At 37.7% G+C, this 19,570-nt stretch overlaps 1 protein-coding gene across 3 annotated transcripts in view; it reads left to right on the top strand.

The window, feature by feature from the left end:
- LOC134589117 (dermorphin-2-like) overlaps positions 1-18,966 on the top strand; it is an 81,356-nt gene extending 62,390 nt beyond the window's left edge. For 2 of the 3 annotated variants that reach the window (XM_063444317.1, XM_063444316.1), the window contains exons 6-8: positions 10,668-10,718; positions 16,285-16,367; positions 18,818-18,966. In XM_063444317.1, coding sequence (XP_063300387.1) covers positions 10,668-10,718; positions 16,285-16,354 — 121 coding nt within the window. In that variant the 3' untranslated portion in view covers positions 16,355-16,367; positions 18,818-18,966. Of the gene's footprint in view, positions 1-5,392; positions 5,472-7,642; positions 7,691-9,096; positions 9,127-9,354; positions 9,385-10,667; positions 10,719-16,284; positions 16,368-18,817 lie in introns of those variants that run through there. The other variant, XM_063444318.1, reaches the window with a different exon arrangement.
- Positions 18,967-19,570: the final 604 nt, after the last annotated feature.

The following is a 19,570-nucleotide window of genomic DNA, read 5'->3' as shown; positions in this document are numbered from 1 at the left end:
TTGTTTTGTTTCTGAACACCAGGACGATTGGGTCGATCTGATTCCTTGGGCAGAGTTCGCACACAATAATCTTGTTTGCGATTCAACTCGCTCTAGCCCCTTTTTCATGAATTATGGTTTTCATCCTTCCATTCTTCCCTCGGTTCCTTCTTCCCAGGGGGTACCGTCGGTTGATACTCATGTTGCCAATCTGAAGAAGTTGTGGGATCAGACTCGACAAATTCTCCTACATAATTCTATACTGTATAAAAAACACGCTGACAAACGCAGAAGGCCGGCTCCTAGTTTTGTCCCTGGTGATAGGGTATGGTTGAGTACTAGAAACATTCGTTTGAAAGTACCGTCTATGAAATTCGCTCCTCGCTACATTGGACTCTATAGGATTCTGAATCTAATTAATCCTGTTGCGTATCGCCTAGCGCTCCTCTCTGCCTTACGTATTCCTAATTCCTTTCATGTTTCCTTGCTAAAACCCCTGATCTGTAACAGATTCTCCTCCAAGGTCTCCTCTCCTCACTCTGTTCAGGTTGAGGGTCAGGAGGAGTACGAAATCAACTCCATCATCGATTCTCGAATCTCCCGGGGGAAAATCCAATACCTGGTTGACTGGAAGGTATATGGTCCAGAAGAGAGGACCTGGGTACCACAGGAGGATGTCCATGCTCCTTGTCTTCGCAGGGCTTTTCATTCCCGCTTTCCATCTCGTCCCGGTTCCTTCCGCCCGGTGGGCATTTCTGAGAGGGGGGGTACTGTCAGGGTACCTGTAGTCTCTACCCCTGAGACGGCGTCGACGTCATGACGCTATTCTAGCCCGACCTGTCAGTCAAATCCCGGACACGAATCAGGTCTCGGCGGAGGCGTGATTAGTCTCTAGAACCAGGGTATTTAAGGGAGCTCTCAGCATTTGCTCATTGCCCTGTCGTGGTTCTAGCCAGCCTAGTCACACAGTGCTCTTGTATTCTCTTGTCTTTTGGTTCTGACCCGGCTTTGTTATTACTTACCTGTCTTCTCTGTTATCCTTGACCCGGCTTGTCTCTCGCTTACCTGTCTTCTCGTTCCCTCGACCTCGGCTTGTCCCTGACCATTCTATACGTAGTATTACGTTAAGTCCGGCCATTCTAAGGTCCGGTATACGTATCTGCTAATCTTTGTACTCTGCGTGTTGGATCCCTGTCCCGATCCTGACAGGTTGCATTTGACACTGCCGCTGCAGTTGAAGCATCCGTACTTCACCACTGTTAACTTTTTTTAAATAACAAATAACTGTATCACTCTGTACCAACATGGCCTGGAGAATGTTGTTTCTTTGGTAACTTACACTGGGGTAGTGTTAGAATATAAGGGGTAAATATTTATCAGAACTCAAAATGTTCCAGTGTTTATGGATCTATTTTCTGATCTTCATCATACCGGTATGGAGGGTTAATGGTCTAAACATTTTTGGAACATTATGTGTTTCTTGTTCTCTCTTGTGGGTCTCAAAGGAGCAAAATTGTGTGTCTTTACTTTTTGCCTCCGCAAATACCTGAGGATGATATCCACAAGCCAACAATTAGTTTCACATGTCTTCTAATTGTAGATCTCTAGTATCAGATACACTATTATATCTCCTGACCCTCAGAAATTGTGATATAGGAAGTGAATCATTTAAATATTGTGGATGGAAACTGGAGGCCAGAGGGAGAAGGAGAACAATGTAATGAATATCCCAGTTTTCTAAGTGTTTTATACACCATTAAATCCAAAAATTGGATTGATCACTGGTTCCAAGTTGATACCAGTTTGACTGGAAGTGAAGATTGCTGCACTTCATCAATCATTTGACATAATTCATTCACAGTGCCACGCCAAGTAAGGATGATATCCAGAGCCAGTGCAAAGATTTTTAGGTACACAGATGAAGATGCATTTTGCCACTCTGCCGACCCTCCAAAAAAGCATCTTCATCTGTGTGTCTCTTAACCCTTCTTTTATGTTTCTTATCCCCTCTTTTAAATGTCTTACCCTCTTTAGTGTACCGTATCCCCTATTTTTTCCCATTATGTGTCTTACACCTTCCTTGTGTATCTCTTACATCCCCCCTTGTGTGTCTTTTATCCCCCATCTTTGTATGACTCTTACATCCTCCCACATTAAGTGTCTTACTCCCCCCAGCCCCTTTGTGTGTCTCCATCCCTCCTAGCCCCATTGTGTCTTTTACTCTTCCCAGCTCCTTAGTGTGTGTCTCTTGCCCCCCCAAAACTCCTAAGAAGGTGCTGTCTTTGTGTTATAGCACACTCTCGACTGAACACACCAACATGACTGCACTTGTTAACGCTTGGCAGGGGGATGTGGGTTCTCACCTTACTACACAACAGTGGAAGTAAGCGTACACAGCCCACAAAGGGAGGTCGATGTGCACATCGCACTTTGATACAGTTCGTAAATTACAATACAGATGGTACATGGTGCCCAATAGGTTGGCTAAAATATATCTAGCTTCCACAAACACATGTTAGCAATGCCAAGACGCAAGGGCTATCAAGATCCACATTTGGTGGACATGCCCGAGAGTCAAGCCATTTTGGAATATGGTGGGAGACATAGTATCCACGGCCCTACACATAAATATTTCCCTCATGCCCGAAACCAGCCACTTATTCATGGACCCGGATAACCTCGGCAAAAAGGACTCCATACTTCTCCTTCACATACTAGTTGCTGCCGATACCCTGTTGGCTAGGGCATGAATGCATGGCAAGGAAAAATACTAGAGCATACTCGAAGATAGTGGAGGTTCGTGACAAATGGGAGAAGAGCGTGACACCCATGAATACTAACTAAATACATGAGGGGAAGGGAGGTATCCTTACATGTAATTGGGAAAAATGAAACAGTAGAAAGGAAAAAAAAAATACAATTAAACCACACTCTATGGAACTGGGGAGCTCCATAATTTGGGGATAAATGACACTACCACAATTAGCAACTACTTAAGGGGGATAGATCGCACAGCGCTGACAGATAGAGCCCACAGGCTACTCACACATCTTTTTGTATATAGTTATTTTTAGTTAGACCCTCTGCTTCTGGTTAGATTGCTTTTCGTATAATGAAAGACAACAGGTTGGGCCTTCACACCCCACGCCGATCTGCAACTCCCTCCCAGGCACACACATATCTGACTCCACTGGAAAACAGATAATATGTAAAAGTTTATGTTGTGTGTGATGCTAGCATGTGGGGAAACGTACTCAATGTATGTAACTGATTTGCTATCCTGTAAGAGGACCGATGTGCCTTGACATGTGATTGTCTTACCATGTACAATTTCCTTTATGTAACCTATGTCGTTCTCGCAGAACAAACTTGTGTTTAATCTAACCTGCACTCTGCAAATATTTTCCTTTCTGTAACCCTCGTATCCACGAACTCGACAACCAAGTACCGCTACCAGAGTTCGGGAGACATAATGGCCACCATTTACTAGAGCTTGTGTGTTCGGCTATACAAATGTCAGCCACCCAAAGAGAGCATTTGAATTAATAGTTTTTTTGAAGTTAACGAGCCAGGGGTTGGTCAGTGTTCGGTCGCATGAAAATACATAACCAAGGGGAAACATACTGTGTTCAGTTAAACAGGGAAAGATAAATAAGGAAGTTCTTCACAATAGTCTTTTAGGAGTGAGTTCATCCCATTACCTAATTTTAAGACCTGCTAATAACCGGATAATTGTTAATATGTCCTAACATGTAAAACCATAGAATTTACACTTTCTCTTTCCCATGCGTTTTGTGTGAAAAATGCAACAACAACAAAACAAACATGAGCACTAAGTTTGGCCAGGATTTGTTACTAAGTGGCTACTAAAAAAGACTGGAGACAGCCTATTTTGAATACAGTGGGTTGTCTACTTTTACAAGTGCTATATCAAGATGGAGGCAATGCTCATTCCTGGGATGCCATATGGTTTTACATTTTTCAGATTGCTCATTCCTGGGTTGCCATAGGGTTTTCAAATTTTCCAGATTGGTTTACAGGGCCTTATTCACATAGACCATGCAAACCAATATGGAAAATTTTAATGTACAAAAACTGAAATAGGCAAGCTATTTATTTGACCCTGTAACTTTCCAAAACATCATGAAACCTGCACTGGACTCAAGGGACATCATAGCATACATATATGTGTGTGTTTTATTGCAGTAAAAGCAAACAATATTATATATAACATTCACAGTTACAATGCCATGCAGAATTAAGAAAATAAAATGTCTTAATTTCTCACACTTTTTAGATTTTATTCATATTAAATTATTTTTAATATATAAATTGTTTGTTTATATGTTTATATGATATATAATAAGTGTGGGTGCACTTAATATGAAATAGGTAAATTGAGATTGAATATACATGGAGCTCAAATTCTAGGTTTTGGTGTAGGGTTTGGTTAGTACATTTGCTTCTGTCCTTAAGGGGTTAAAAAAAACAGTTAGCAGGGCTGGGAATGTGATGCTAAATACACAGTATGAAAAAAATCAAACATTTAATGTTGGTCATGAAGTATGATGTGCAATGCTTTTATTTAACATCCTGGAATTATTATAAATTATTATTTATCCAGCACTATATATAGTCTTTACATTTTAGGGCCATATACAGACCAAGAAACCCTTACTCATTCTCTGTCTGGATATCATATTTCTGACTGAAACAGTAAGTAGAACATTCTTATCTCAATTGTTCCTTACAATATTTTCTTCTCTTTTTCATACAGTTTTCAGAGGACAACAAGAATTGAGAATGACATTTCAAATTTTTCATCTAAGAAATAGTTGAACTGGAAAAATAGCCTAATTCGATTATTTTTCTAATCTTAATGTTTTTTACATTTTCTAATTTTTTACAAACATGTAATTCTATTGCAATTTCTCCACAACCCCCAATTTAGTGAACAACACTGTGGGACATAATAACTAAACTTAGAATTGTAACAAATTAAAATCAGAATGACAACATATAGTCTGAAATTGTTGATTTGAAAAAAAAAAATCTCAAAATTCTAAGTACATTTAAATAGATTTTTACATTTAAGGTCAAAAGAGTCAAATTGGAAAAATGCTCAATCGGCTAGGCATTCACTTTGTATTAACTTTTCATTTTCACTTTAGTGCAGTGATAAGCAACCTTGGACACTCCAGATATTGTAGACTACTTATCCCATGATTCATTGTAGTCCACAACATTTGGGGTGCCGAATGTTAACTACCACTGCTTTAGCGAATGACAATTTTCATTTTAGTGAATACCTCAGTTGTAATATTTAATGCTATGTACTACATAATAAGTAATTAATACACCCTAGATCTTTAATCCAGCTACTGATAATCATACTTTGTTAGCAGATTCGCCAATATGAATTTTAAACTATCTCTTATGGTGTTCGTTTTCTTTGGAATGATTTCTCTATCAATTTGCAGACCACGCGATGCGTGAGTATCCAAAAAATTAACATTTATAAAAACATTTTTGCCTAGAGAACTATATATAGAATGACATTTCTTGCTGATGCTACCTAAAACTAATTAATAGTTGAAGGCACTTAAAAATAAATGGAAAATTTGTCTCAAAAATATTTTAGCTACTTCATGGCCATGTATATTTTGCACTATATAGATATAATTTCACATTGTGATAATAGTTTTATTTAACATATTAAAGGATGCATTACAGTTGCAGATTGTACAGAGAGCGCAGTTGTTATACAAAGATCATGATTTTAAGTACATTTAGTGTGGCCATATCCACCTACAAATTCAAATGATGTGGGTAGAAAATAAATTAATTACTCAAAAATAAATTGAAGCTTGAGAATGCTATATTCTGCAGGGTAGCACTTTTCATGTGCCGTCCATCAATATGTATATGTGCCCAGGAAAACGTGATGGATCTTGCAACTTTAGCAATACAAATGAATACACTAGAAGAGGGGTGCCAAAATATTGATTCTATATAATCATATTTATTAACCCCCTTAAGGACCAAACTTCTGGAATAAAAGGGAATCATGACATGTCACACATGTCATGTGTCCTTAAGGGGTTAAGAATTCTAAACCTGTTTTTCTCATTAGTACAAAAAACACAATTAAAAGTAAAAGTGATGTTTCATACAATACAAATTAAACATGGTTATGTGGCTACACAAACTTATGATTCCCTGTAAAACCCCAATAACCGTTACAGCATTTACTACTTTGAACATAAGCAGATTGGTGCAGTTTTTTTAATAGTTATGATGAGCAAAATTGAAGGGAAAGTGTGTGATTACTGGATGTTTTGAAAAAAATATTGACCTGAGAATAATGGATGTAAATAGCACAGAAGGTATTCCTATCTTTGTTGGTCTTAAAACAAATGACAAAGTGTCAATTAAAATATACAGAGTTTACAAAGGTTTAAATAATATATAATGCTGTAAATATTTGGTTAGAAATGATTTAATATTGTTTTACATACAAAGTAGCAACATGCAAAAGTGGGGAGAAGACATACAAACGGGCTATATGATATGCAAAAGGGAGAAAAGAGACACAAAGGTGTGTAAGATACACAAATGGACAGAATAATTGGTAAGAGGGGCAAAAGTGTCTGAGAGGGGATTAGAAGAGGCACACAAGGAGGTTTAAGATATACAGAATGTGTGAATAAGTGCGCTGTGCAATACACAAAAAAGAAATCACAGTTTTTGGAGGGTGCCAAAATACAGAGAGAGCCCATTCCCTCTTCCCTTTTCCTCACTGTAGGAATAGTATGACTCATTAGAACTACCTTTGCTCTTTGCAAAGAGATGGTAGTTGTTTTATTCTGCATACTTCTGTTAATTAAATGACCAGTGGCCCCTGGAAGAGAAATTCCTTCCTCTACAGACTGGCAATCTTGTCTAGACTAGAAATTAGGGTAAATGAGACATTACAGACTACATTTCATTTTTTCAGAGTAAATAAAAGTAAAGAGGAAGCACCTCTAGTGGCTGCCAGGAAGACAGCCACTAGAGCATGGGTAGGCAACCTTCAGCACTCAGCAGATGCATCTACCCTGATGCTTTGTCAGTATCATGGCTTTAAGAGTATTATGGGAAATTGAGTCCTCAACATCTGATTACCGTTGGTTGCTAACCCTTGCGCTAGAGGCTCACTCAATCCATTAATTTTACAAAACAGCAATGTTTTATGTTAAAGAGTTTAAAGTACATGAACAATGCACCCAAACCTACCTAATTGAAATGAAATCGTCTGGGTGACTTTAGTGGTCCTTTAATATAAGACTTGTGCACAAAAGAATGAACAAGACTCCACATGTGAATCCCAGGCAGATTGATTCATTTGGACGCAGATTAAAATACATTTGTACCAGCTGAAACATATTTATGCACAATTCTTGGTAACAGAAACAGTTGCATGAAATTAAAACCTACACCTCAAAATAATTTCAATAGATAAAAAAAATTGAAGAAAGGTATATTCTACCAAGCATACTAATTAATTTACATGTTATCTTGTGGTACCAGTAGTCATTCAAGTGTGTTCTCTTTAAAATGTTACAATTATTAGCATAACTTTATATAAAATATAAAACATTTTGACCTCAATATTTTTTCTTAGTGGATATGAAGAGCGATATGTAAGGGAAGACGCAAGTGAGGAGCATGGGTGAGTAACGAATGTTCTAAAAACTATTAGCTCCAGAAAAATGTTTAGAAATAGTCAGTAGAGTATGTTTATGACTTTTTGTCTTAAAATCAATGATAGGACGTCATATGAAATATGTGTAATCAACAGAATAATAAATATATAGCTATTACAAAGAGTCATATGTATAATAAGGTCAATAATAATATTTGTTAGAAAGTAATTAACGTTTTATGCTTTTCTATGTAAACTGAGTTTTTGTGAAAACTGATTTTGGTATTTACATATTTTAGCTCTTAAAGCAACACTATAAGTACATTTAAGAGGCACATTTATAACCTAAAATAAAAAAAAGACTAATATAAATATATCTGTCTAATTTGAGATATTATTCCTAAGCTGCGCTAGCTGTGTAAACATTCTTCTAAGTAAAACTGGGGATAAAAATCTATTTTCCTTTTTTTATAGTGCTGTGCCCTGTACCACTGAAACAGAAATTAAAATGAATGCATTAATATATTGTGTGGTCTGTGATAGCATGTAGTAGGAGAGATAATCTTCTTTCTTTATAAAAAAAACAAAAACTAATGATGAAAACTGTGTAGAGGCCCAAAGAGTCCGCCTTCTTCTACCCAGTGGGTTGTTGGTTAAAAAGAGCCAGGTTAATTGGATCAGGTCACCCAATGCCCTGGTCCTGCAGTAGTTTACAATACCTGGAATTGGCAATTCTCTACTGCTGAAGTGTTAAAAGGGCCATGGAATGGCCAAATATATTCAAACAGGTTAGGTAATTCTCAGGCTCCTAGCACAGAAGGGGGTAATTCTTTAATTAATATATAGATTCAGGAAATGCCAAGTCTCATGCCCAAGGGGCTAACCCCTCAATAAGTAAGGCCAAGAGATGGCCATTCTCCGGACCTGTAAAGTACATATCAGGCTGTGATATGGCCAGGTCAGATTAAGAGCAACTAGCCTAAGCACATACCCATACAGGATGGGCAAAAGAAAGCCAGTGAACAATTAATGCCTGCAATTTCACTACTGGAGCATTGTCATTTGGAACCTAGACACCTCCAGTGCTTTTAAATAACGAAAGAAAAAATGCCTTAACCCCTTAAGGACACATGACATGTTCGACATGTCATGATTCCCTTTTATTCTAGAAGTTTGGTCCTTAGGGGGTTAAAAGTAAAATTAAAAGAAAAAGATTTTACAGTTTAAAAAAAAATATATTTCTGTCTCCATAGAAAAGTGGATAAAAAAGGAGTTGACACTGTTTTTTGCTTCATATTCTTGAAATTCATTATAAATAATCACATGATATATAAAATCAGTAACAGTATTTAAAAATCAGTTTTCTACAATTAATTTAAAAACCTATTTGCGATAACACAGAATAATAAACCTAGTTTATTCTTCTTTTTTAGTGACGCTGAAGAGGAAAGTGAAGAGGAACGGTGAGCACTCCACTTTTTTTTTTATTTTAAAGATGTCAGTCTCCATAGAAAAGTGGATAAAAAAGGAGTAGACACTTTTTTTTACTTTATATTCTTGAAATGCATTATAAATAATTATATGATATATAAAATCAATAACAATATTTGAAAATCAGTTTTCTAAAATTAATTTAAAAGTGTATTTGCGATAAAGCAGAATAATAAACCTAGTTTATTCTTCTTTTTTAGTGGTTCTGATGAGGAAAAGGAAGGGGATCGGTGAGCACTCAGTGAACACAAATTTTTAGCCACAAAACCCTGACTGTCCATCTCCCTCCTTGCACAGCCCCCCTCCCTTGCACCCTGTCAGTTCATCTCCCTCACTACACCCTTACAGACACCCCTCTCTCCCTGCACAGTTCCCCCTCTCACTTCACAGACCCCCCTCTCTCCCTACACAGTTCCCCTCTCCATTCACATACCCTCTCCCTCCTTGCACAGTCCGTCTCCCTTCACAGATCCCCTCTCCCCCTCCCTTCACAGATCACCTCTCCCCCTCCCTGCACAGTCCCCTCTCCTTCCCGTCACAGACCCTCTAAATTTGATGTAATATTATAATGATATGTGAGATTAATAAGATCATATGTAGTATGAATTATAAAGTTACTTTGTTCATCGTCTTATAAGCAAAATAAAGGGAGTGGCAATGTAGTGATAGGTGAGTAATGGATATTTTAAAAAAATGTTGACCTGAGAAAAGAGGATGTTAATATTGTAGTATAGGGCTTCATCACTCCAGCTGTTGTGGACTACATCTCCCTTGATATTTTGCCAACATTATGGTTGTAAGAGCATTATGGGAGATGTAGTGCCCAACATCTGGAGTGCCATCATATGCCCAACCCTGATGTAGAGAGTGCTCCTAAGTTTGTTGGTCCTAAAATAGATGACAGAGTACACATGAAATATACATGATTAATGGAACAAAAAAAATATACATTTATTGCAAATGGTGATATATATATATATATATATATATATATATATATATATATATATATATATATATACACACAATGCCAAAAATGACAACTAAAAGTTTAAAATATGTGCCTGATCACATATAAAGTGACACTAGTACTTATACCAAATCACTGACTAATTAGAAAATAAACTATGAGTTGTGTTTGGTGTTTTAATTGTCCTTTTAATTTCTTTAGCATCTCTGCAGATCAGCCTGTGTAAACTTTTTGCATAACCCAAGAGAAACAGGGTTCGTAGGTGAACAAAACTTGCCAAAGGTCCATTACATCCCCAGAGTCATTTACATGGAGTTGATTACATTTTTCACCACCGAATTTTTGTTAATTGAAAAAATATTAGCATATCATTTGATGAGGAACACAAAGAAAGATGGTGATTACTGTATATATTCACCAGAGAAAAGTGTATGAGTAGGGAGTGAGTAAAAATTATCTTAAAATGTATTATATAAAAACATGTAATATATTTGGGAATTAGAAACCTATTTTGTTTATTATCTAATATCAATGCTTTTTTAGTGATGAAAATGAGGAGGAAGAGGCGGAGGAAGAAGAAAATGAAAACAACGGGTCAGTGTTATATATATTTAGCTTTTTTATTTTTTATCAAAACATTGTAGACAAAAAGTGACATAATTTCACGTGACTAACCAAGATGTCTTGCTGAGTAACATTGCAAGAAAGCTGATAAATATCTCTAATAATATCCAGTAAAATGGAAGAGTAGTTAGGGGGTTAGAGTCAAGAGTCAAATAATTTCTAAAAGCCTAAAAAAAAGTTGATAAAAAAAAAGAGTAAACATTATTTCTGATATCAGCTTCTCAAACTTTATAAGAAATGATCATAAATTCAAGAGTGGACTGGGCCTGGGTGCCATATAGCGGCAGAGCCTCCCCCACCAAATCACACACGTTCCTGCACAATATAATATGGCAAGGAGTATCACGCCACAGATATGACGTAGAAATAGGTTACTGAATAAATGCACAGTTTTACCTATTCCCATCGAGCTATGCTAATCACCTGTAATCCAGTCTCCTAGACATGTGCACCAATGAAATTTACGTTTTCTATGAAAGATTTCATTTAAATAAAAATGTAATTTGTCAATCCCGAATTTCGTCTTCAAACCATTCGTTTTCGGACGAAAATCATTAAAAATTTTACGAAAACAGCACTGCGCGTGCGCAAAAAAAAAATAAAGCAAGGAGGGAGCCGGCATCTCTACCAGCTCCCTCCTTGTAAACAAAATATTACTAACCCCCCCCCCCCACCCCCGCATTAAAATCCATGGGGGTCACTATGACCCCCATATTAATAAATGGGAGGTTAAATCCTCCTGAATGCCCCTAGCCGCGAGTAGGGGCATGTCAACTAAACAGCAAGCAGCGAGTGGCTGCTCACTGTCATTACACACTAATTATAAATCAATATGGGGGTCACTCTGAGTAAACATTATTTCTGATATCAGTTTCTCAAACTTTATAAAAATTACAAGTGGGGGGGGCTGGCACAGGAAAAATCCTGCTGCCCCTACCATTGCCATCGCCCCCCCCCCCCCCCCCTGCAGTAGGGGCATGCCACCTAGACAGCAAGCAGCCAGTGGCTGCTCGCTGTCATTTAAATCAGTATTTTACATAGAAGTTAGTGAGAGCTATGGTGAGAGAGAGTACATGTAACAAAATGTTATAGTAAAACTATAACAATGTTGCAATAGGAAAAAGTAGCTATTTAGATCTAAATAGCTACTTTTCCCACGGTACTCTTACCAGCTCTCTCACTTCTATGTAAGTTTAAATAACAGCGAGCAGCCAGTGTCTTCTCGCTGTCATAAAACTAAATATAAATCAATATGGGGGTCAATAGGACCCCCATATTGATAAAAAGGAGGTTAAACCCTCCCCAATGTCCCTACTCAATAGCTCTCCAGTCACTTGTAATTTTAAATTTGTTTAGGCGATATGCCCCTACTCGCGGCAATGCCGCAAGTAGGGGCAATAGGGAGGATTTAATCTCCCTGTTATCAATATGGGGGTCAGAGTGATCACCATATTGATTTATAATTAGTGTGTAATGACAGTGAGCAGCCACTGGCTGCTCGCTGTTTTGTTGACATGCCCCTAGTTTAGTTGACATGCCCATTCAGGAGGATTTAACCTCCCATTTATTAATATGGGGGTCATAGTGACCCCTGTGGATTTTAATGCAGGAGGGGTGGTAGTAATAATTTTTTTACAAGATGCATGCTCCCTCCTTTTTTTTTTTGCGCACACTAATGGAAACGAAAAGGTAATCATTCGGCATTTCCACTTTCCTTTCGTTTCCATTATCGTATGTTGCTGCTTTCGTATGTTGCTGCTTTTGCTGCTTTCGTTTGCATTTCTGCCGACGAATACGAAAAACACAGGAATTTCGTCCGAAAACGCTTTCGTTCGAAAACGAATGCACATGTCTACAGTCTCCTATAAATGTAATGCATTAGTGCTAAACCATGCTGCTATTAACTTTAAAGGTGCATGGACTGCAGGAGGTTTTAAAACTTCGCCAAGAATCAGTAAGGACTGAGGGTAGGTGGCTCATTATCACGGGTGGATGTCCATTGGGTGGCCCTCACACTTAAAGGGTTACTTAAACCACCATTACCACTTCAGTGATTTGAAGTGGTCATGGTGGTAGGAGTCTGTATGTGCAGTGTTTCTGCTTGAAACACTGCACCTACAGATAAATCTAAACTTGAGTGCAATGGGCTAGTTACACCCAGAACTCTGTTTCACATTGCACAAAGGTCAATTCTGTGCATAAAATACTACCATACACACAGCACACTAGTAATGGACATATTGGGCTTATCCCTTAGAGGCAGTACCTGGATGGGTAAGCAGTTTTCTCCCTTATGTGCCTGAGTTAAACCCTTGTGCCTCCCAGTAAAATCAGCAGTGCTTGTTGTTTTCTTTTTCATTACATTTTTTCTCCCTTCTCACTCCCACTCCTCATTTGCTCAGAGAGTGTGCATTCGCTCTGAAGGCGGCAAAACAGTCCAATCACAGGCTTGTCTTTGAGAAGCATGCGATTGGCCCGCACGAGGGTTTAACGTAAACAAATTAATTGTGCGCAATGGCGCCTTTTATATAGAAAGGGGCCTCACCCAAGCAAAAAAAGGCTTGAAGTAATCCTATAGCCACACATCTAACCACGCATCTAAGATCAGGTGCCAAATTGGGATTCATGACCCTTTAATAGCACATCAAACCAGGCCCTGTACACATAATTAGTTCCCTGTGGCCTGTTGGGAGGAAGGATACTTCCTCCCAGCTTGCAGAGAGCCATGTCAAGAGGAAATACAGAGAAGAGAGGTAGAGGGACTAAGGAAACATGGACCCTCAGACTCACATCATCCCTAGCCATCCAGCCCCCACCCGTCCCCAGGTAAGGCACACTAGCGCACCCAAAAGGTAACAGGAGGATGGCTAAAATTGGTAAATTGTTACTTATATATGTGTGTATTTGTGTTAGTATGTATGTGTATCTGTGTGTGTCAGTGTGTATGTGTGTCTGTATGTACCTGTGTGGTCAGTGTGTACGAATACCTGTGTGTATCTGAATATGTCTGCATATATATGTCAGTGTGTGTACTGCACATAAATACACCCCTGTATTTAAACACGCACAATACACATAACTACATTAAAAAAACCAATACTACACACAGATCCACTTTTGCATTCCAATGTCACCATTATACATAAACACACCACTACTTTTAAATGGCAACAGTACATACAAACACACAAGTGCATTCAAATACCAACACTACACATAAATGCACCCCTTTATTTACACATACATACGCCATACAAAAACATGCTTACATTCAAACACACAAACACTGCTCACAACTACAACCCTGCAAGAATCAGTAAACAGTAGATCCCTTGCTGGCAAGTCTTATGGGAATTGTAGGACAGTTGAGTAATAACCTTTTGGCGACCCATGCACTAGGAGAGGCTCAAACCATTTCCTGCTCCATGTCCATCTCTGCGTTAGTTCCTCGACTGGCTAGTGTAGATTATCCCCTTAAGGACGCATGACGGAAAATTTCCATCATGCTATCCTACCCTTAAGGACGCATGGCAGAAAATTTCCTTCATGCAGTATTTTTACAGCAGGGTCTATTTCCTTGCTGGTAACTCTGAGCCCCAGGTATGATTTCATTCCCCTCACCTGGTGCCAGAATTAGTGGCCTCAGACTGACCGATGCTATGTTTGCAGAGCTCAAAGTAAGAGCTGCAAACAAGCATTTAAATAAGGATTTAAATCCCCACTGTTACAATTTGGTGTGATCAGGTTTGAATCCCTGCTCACACCAGGGAGTTACAGGTATCAATGGAAACCTGGGGCTCCCATCTATCAGCTGGGGACCTGGGGCTTTTTCTCGTGTCCCCAGCTTTTTTGATTAGCTACATGCAGTGCTGGAAGTCAACAGTCAAACTGCTACAATGCCCCAAAATGAGACTTGCAACCATCAAATTTATCTATCAAAATTATCACAGTGAAAACTGAAATGGTCATGTCTTTTTTATGGCACTGTAACTTCACAGGATAGTGGCAAAGTCATAGATTGGGGGTATCGTTTTACTCAGTAGACATGGCTGAACACAATATGGGGTTTTCTACAGCAGTAGTATACATCAGCTTTATGAAACACACATTAAAATACCTTATTTTATGTGTGTATGTTAGAAATCTGAAAAAAAAACACAATTTTACTACACTATTTAGCAGAGATTAGCGGTGAAATGGCTATTTAAAAAGTGTCAGAATTCTCTTAGGTAAATAGCCTGGGATGTGTGTTTTATATAAATATATACTTTTGTGCAGCAATTTTGCTTTCTGTGATGACTATTAAGCTTACAAGACAAACCTACCAAATTCTAAAATAGCTCCACATTAAAATTGTATTTAACTCCTTGTATTTTGTGACCTGTAACTTTCAAAATAAGCTGAAATCCCAGACATATTATGTACTCTGAAAATCAGAACAACTAATTGAATATTTTTTTAATTACTTTCCTTAAGCTGCACTTATTATACACACGTTATTATTGCCCAAACTGTGAAAAAAAAATATTTTTTTTGCATTTTCAAAAAATAATAAATAAGAATTTATATATGTATATGTCAAATCAGATTAAATCCCTTTTTGTCCTTTAAAAAATGGTATATAATATGTGTTGGTGCAATAAATAAGAAAAATGCAAACTGAGGTTGAACACAAACAGCAAAAAATTTAAAAAATGCTTGTGTCCTTAAGGGTAAGTCCAGTTTTTGAAGCTGCGTCCTTAAGGGGTTATATAAAAAAGAAGGTGGAATTTTATTGTAGAAAGGACTAAACTCAATTTAAATTACTGTTCTATAGTTGGTGAAAAAATGGGAAACTAAAGGCACCCATTATATTACATCTCAATGAATTAGTCTTGGTACCATTTTTTCAGTGTTAAAATGTGATTAAAATATGATTTATTTAATTTCCTTTCCAAACGTTGCCAGCCAGCCCCTGCATATGATACACAAGAATAATTATAGTATTGGAAATTAATTTCCTGACGTTTTCTATACAAACTACGTTTTTGTAATAACCCAGTTTTGATAGTTTTTTGATAGCTATTTTTCACTAACACAATTATTAACATGGTTTGCCTATGATATGATGTTGGCGTTTAATTTTTTTGTGGTTGAACAGAATAACATGTTCTGAAAAATGTTTGAAAAGAGTCTAAACGTGACTAGTAGATGTTTAAAGTATTGGTTGGTCTTCAATTTTTTGACAAAAAGGGTTATTCACTAAAGTGTGATTTGAAAGTAAATTTCAAATTTAAGGCAAAAAATAACTGATTTGGAAAAATTCACTAAGCAAGGCATGCTTTCAGTTTGTCTATTTTGTTCAAGAATTTAAAATTCAATTTGAATTCTCACTCTAGTAAATAACCCTGAAAGGCTTATATTAGGTGGATTATTGGAATACAATTTATTTTATTTGGGTTTTCAAACTTTAAAATGTAACTGATATATACATTAAAATTTCAGGAATTATAAAAATAGTTATTTTGTATATTCTATCCCTTGTTTTCTTTTTTAGGGGCGATAAGGAGGAAAATACAAAGAAAAAGAGATTGCTGGGGGGACTTGTGTCTAATCTCGGCCTATGAGCAGTGGAATAATGTGAGTAGAGAGTGTTTTAAACCTGGCTGGCCTTTCTGATAAAGATTCACATTATATCCATGACCACTATAGTGCAATTCCCCAGGAAATGGATGGCCTGGGCAGCACTTTAAGGCATCCAATACTCTGGTATGTGCCAATACACAATTACTGCTTTATCTGAATTATTTGCATAAAATTAGAGTTAGTGTTAGAGTAAATTGTAGGCTTTGGATTACAGTGTTAAGGTTAGGCTTGTAGAATAAGGTTAGGGTCTCAAGTAGAGTTAGAATGGCGTACAGGTTAGAACAAGATGCTTCTACAATAAAGCTACTTATTTAACCCTAATTCAAGCACACAGTCAGAAAAGCAATAGACATACATGTAGTGATATCCATACTAAATCTCTCCCTGGGTGTCCTCTAATGCAGGTTGCTTTGTAGTTTAAAAAATGCAATGCTGTCAACGGTCGGGCTGTGTGCATACATACATTAATAAGGAAGTCTTTTTATGGATTGGCTAAGAAGTAGGGATCGATCGATTATCGGTTTTACCGATATTATCGGCCGATATTCGGTATTTTCGGGAATATCGGTATCGGCCAATATAGATATTGATATTGCCGATACTACCTCCCAGGACCGCTGAGCCCATTACAAGCCCGGCGGTCCTGGAGGGGCCCGCAGCAAGCTGTTACTTACCTTCCCAGCAGCAACGCTCTGCGTGGCACGCAGGCCACGAGATTTACACTGGGAGCTGGAGGAGCTGCAGGAAAGGTAAGTAACAGCTTGCTGTGGCCCCTCCACTACTCAGCCAATACCACTGGACCACCGGGGATTGCTATAGCCCCTCTCCCTGGCCAGGCAACAAGCAGGGAGGGAGGACAAAAAAAAAACAAAAAAACATATAAATATTAAAAATATTACAAATTTAAATAAAAAATGCCCCCCTCGTCCCCCCATTCTACACAAATTACATCCATTCAGAAACACACACTACACACTGCATTCACTATACACACACTACATTCACTATACACACACTGCATTCTCTATGCACACACTGCATTCAATATATACACACTACACAAACACACACAGCTCCCCTGTCTAAACACACTGCATCCACTACACGTGGCATGTATATTTTGTGCATTTACCTTTAGAAATAGTTAATTTTTTATCGGCAAGTTATCGGCACGTTATCGGCTATCGGCCTGAAAGTTCACAGATTATCGGTATCGGCTCTAAAAAATCAATATTGGGCGATCTCTACTAAGAAGGCAGGCTTATGGTGCAGCATTCTGCAAAACATGTAATTTTTGTGTAGAAACTATAAATATTTAAGTATGCAAAATTATAGCATATTATTATTGCCAAATACTTGCATTCACTTCCATTAATCTGTATTGCTGCCCGAAATGTCCCTTTTTAAGAGGCTAACCAGTGGTGGTTGGTGGTCCACCCACGGATTTTACTCCACTCCTTTTTTGGAATATCACTTCCCCACCTCCTGATCTAATTGACTTATATACAATATTATAACAGCTGGAAAAATGTTTTTTTTTTTTTTTAAATATTTCATTGGTTTAATCCTTTGAGTGCCAGAGATAATACAAGCACCTCTGACACTGAAAGGGTTGAAACATTCTAAATTACTTATTATGCAGAAAACTGCTTAGGGTAATGAGTTACACTATTCCTGATCTGGTACAATACAGCTTGCTGAGATATGAAGTTATTACAATTGACAGCACTGAGAAATACAATTAAAAAAGAAGACTTGAGGATACAGTACAATACAATAACGGAACTGTACTATGAAACGTAGGAGAGCCTGGCAGCATGCTTCAACAGACACAAACAGTGCTGGCATTGTGGGGATACACTGTGCTGGCTGATATAAGGGGCATTTCTATCAGGAGCTGGAATCAGTCCTCTTTAAAATGAGTATTGTTTTAAAACTTACAGGTAGTGATGTCCCGAACAGTTCGCAGGGAACCGTTCGCTGGCGAACATAGCGTGTTCGCGGTCACGAACACGCGCGATGTTCGGTCCGCCCCCTATTCGTCATCATTGAGTAAACTTTGACCCTGTACCTCACAGTCAGCAGATACATTCCAGCCAATCAGCAGCAGACCCTCCCTCCCAGACCCTCCCACCTCCATGACGAATAGGGGCGGACCGAACATCGCGCGTGTTCGCGACCGCAAACACGCTATGTTCGCCAGCGAACGGTTCCCGGCGAACTGTTCTGGACATCACTACTTACAGGTGTATGGCTTTGGACAGGGTTTATCTTCTCATTGAGCTGGTTTTGAGAACAGGTGCTTAAATGAGGAGAGAACAAAAAGTCAGAGAGTAGAGTCAAGCTGTGCCCCAACAACTAGAACATAATCTGCCTAACTCACTTTCAGTGTTTGGTCTATTCGATATGCAGTTTGCTAACTTCTGACTTTCTTTTTTTCTTAGTGACGAAGATGTGAACTGTTAACCAGGAACTATTGGATTTAAAAAAAAATAGATGAGAGAGATGTGCATGGAAAAAGACTCTTCCAATGTTGTTGTACTTTTTAATGAAAGTAATTCCAAGTGTTTTAGTAGCAATCAAAACATGCTTATAGTGATGAAAATTAAAATATTTGAGGTTTATACTCAAATGTAACCATGTGTTTTCTGTATTTTTTCCAAATCTATTTTCTTTCTATAAAATATAATAATAATTATCCAAAATCTAGGCACCATAGATCTGTCGATTAGTCTTTTAACCCCTTAATGACACAACTTCTGGAATAAAAGGGAATCATGACGGAATATATCCGTCGTCTGTCCTTAAGGGGTTAAATGTAAAAAAAAAATATTAATTAATACATGTTTTAGCTGTTCAATCTCAGATTAACTGGTTACTCATTCACAGTGGTTGTTGCAAAGTTCTCCTTAAACAATATTACAAGTTACTGAACTATTTAATTTATGTGTTTATGTTCTACATGTAAAATACAGACACTACTATTCTCAAATTAAGAGCAAAAAAAATCCACAGTTGATAATACCTTACTGCGCTAGAGGGAATTTTAAAACTCACAATGAATAATAATGCCTACTTAAAAGTAGATAAGATAAACACCATAAAACATGAATATTCAAGAAGTAGCTAACCCTGCTAAAATATACTCTAAAATCCAAACATAAGTACTATATAAGTACTTATTAAAATCCATTATA

The sequence above is a fragment of the Pelobates fuscus genome, chromosome 1 (assembly GCF_036172605.1).
Source record: "Pelobates fuscus isolate aPelFus1 chromosome 1, aPelFus1.pri, whole genome shotgun sequence".
NCBI lineage: Eukaryota > Metazoa > Chordata > Amphibia > Anura > Pelobatidae > Pelobates > Pelobates fuscus.
Note: the sequence above shows the minus strand (reverse complement) of the source record. Positions and strands in the feature narration are given on the sequence as shown.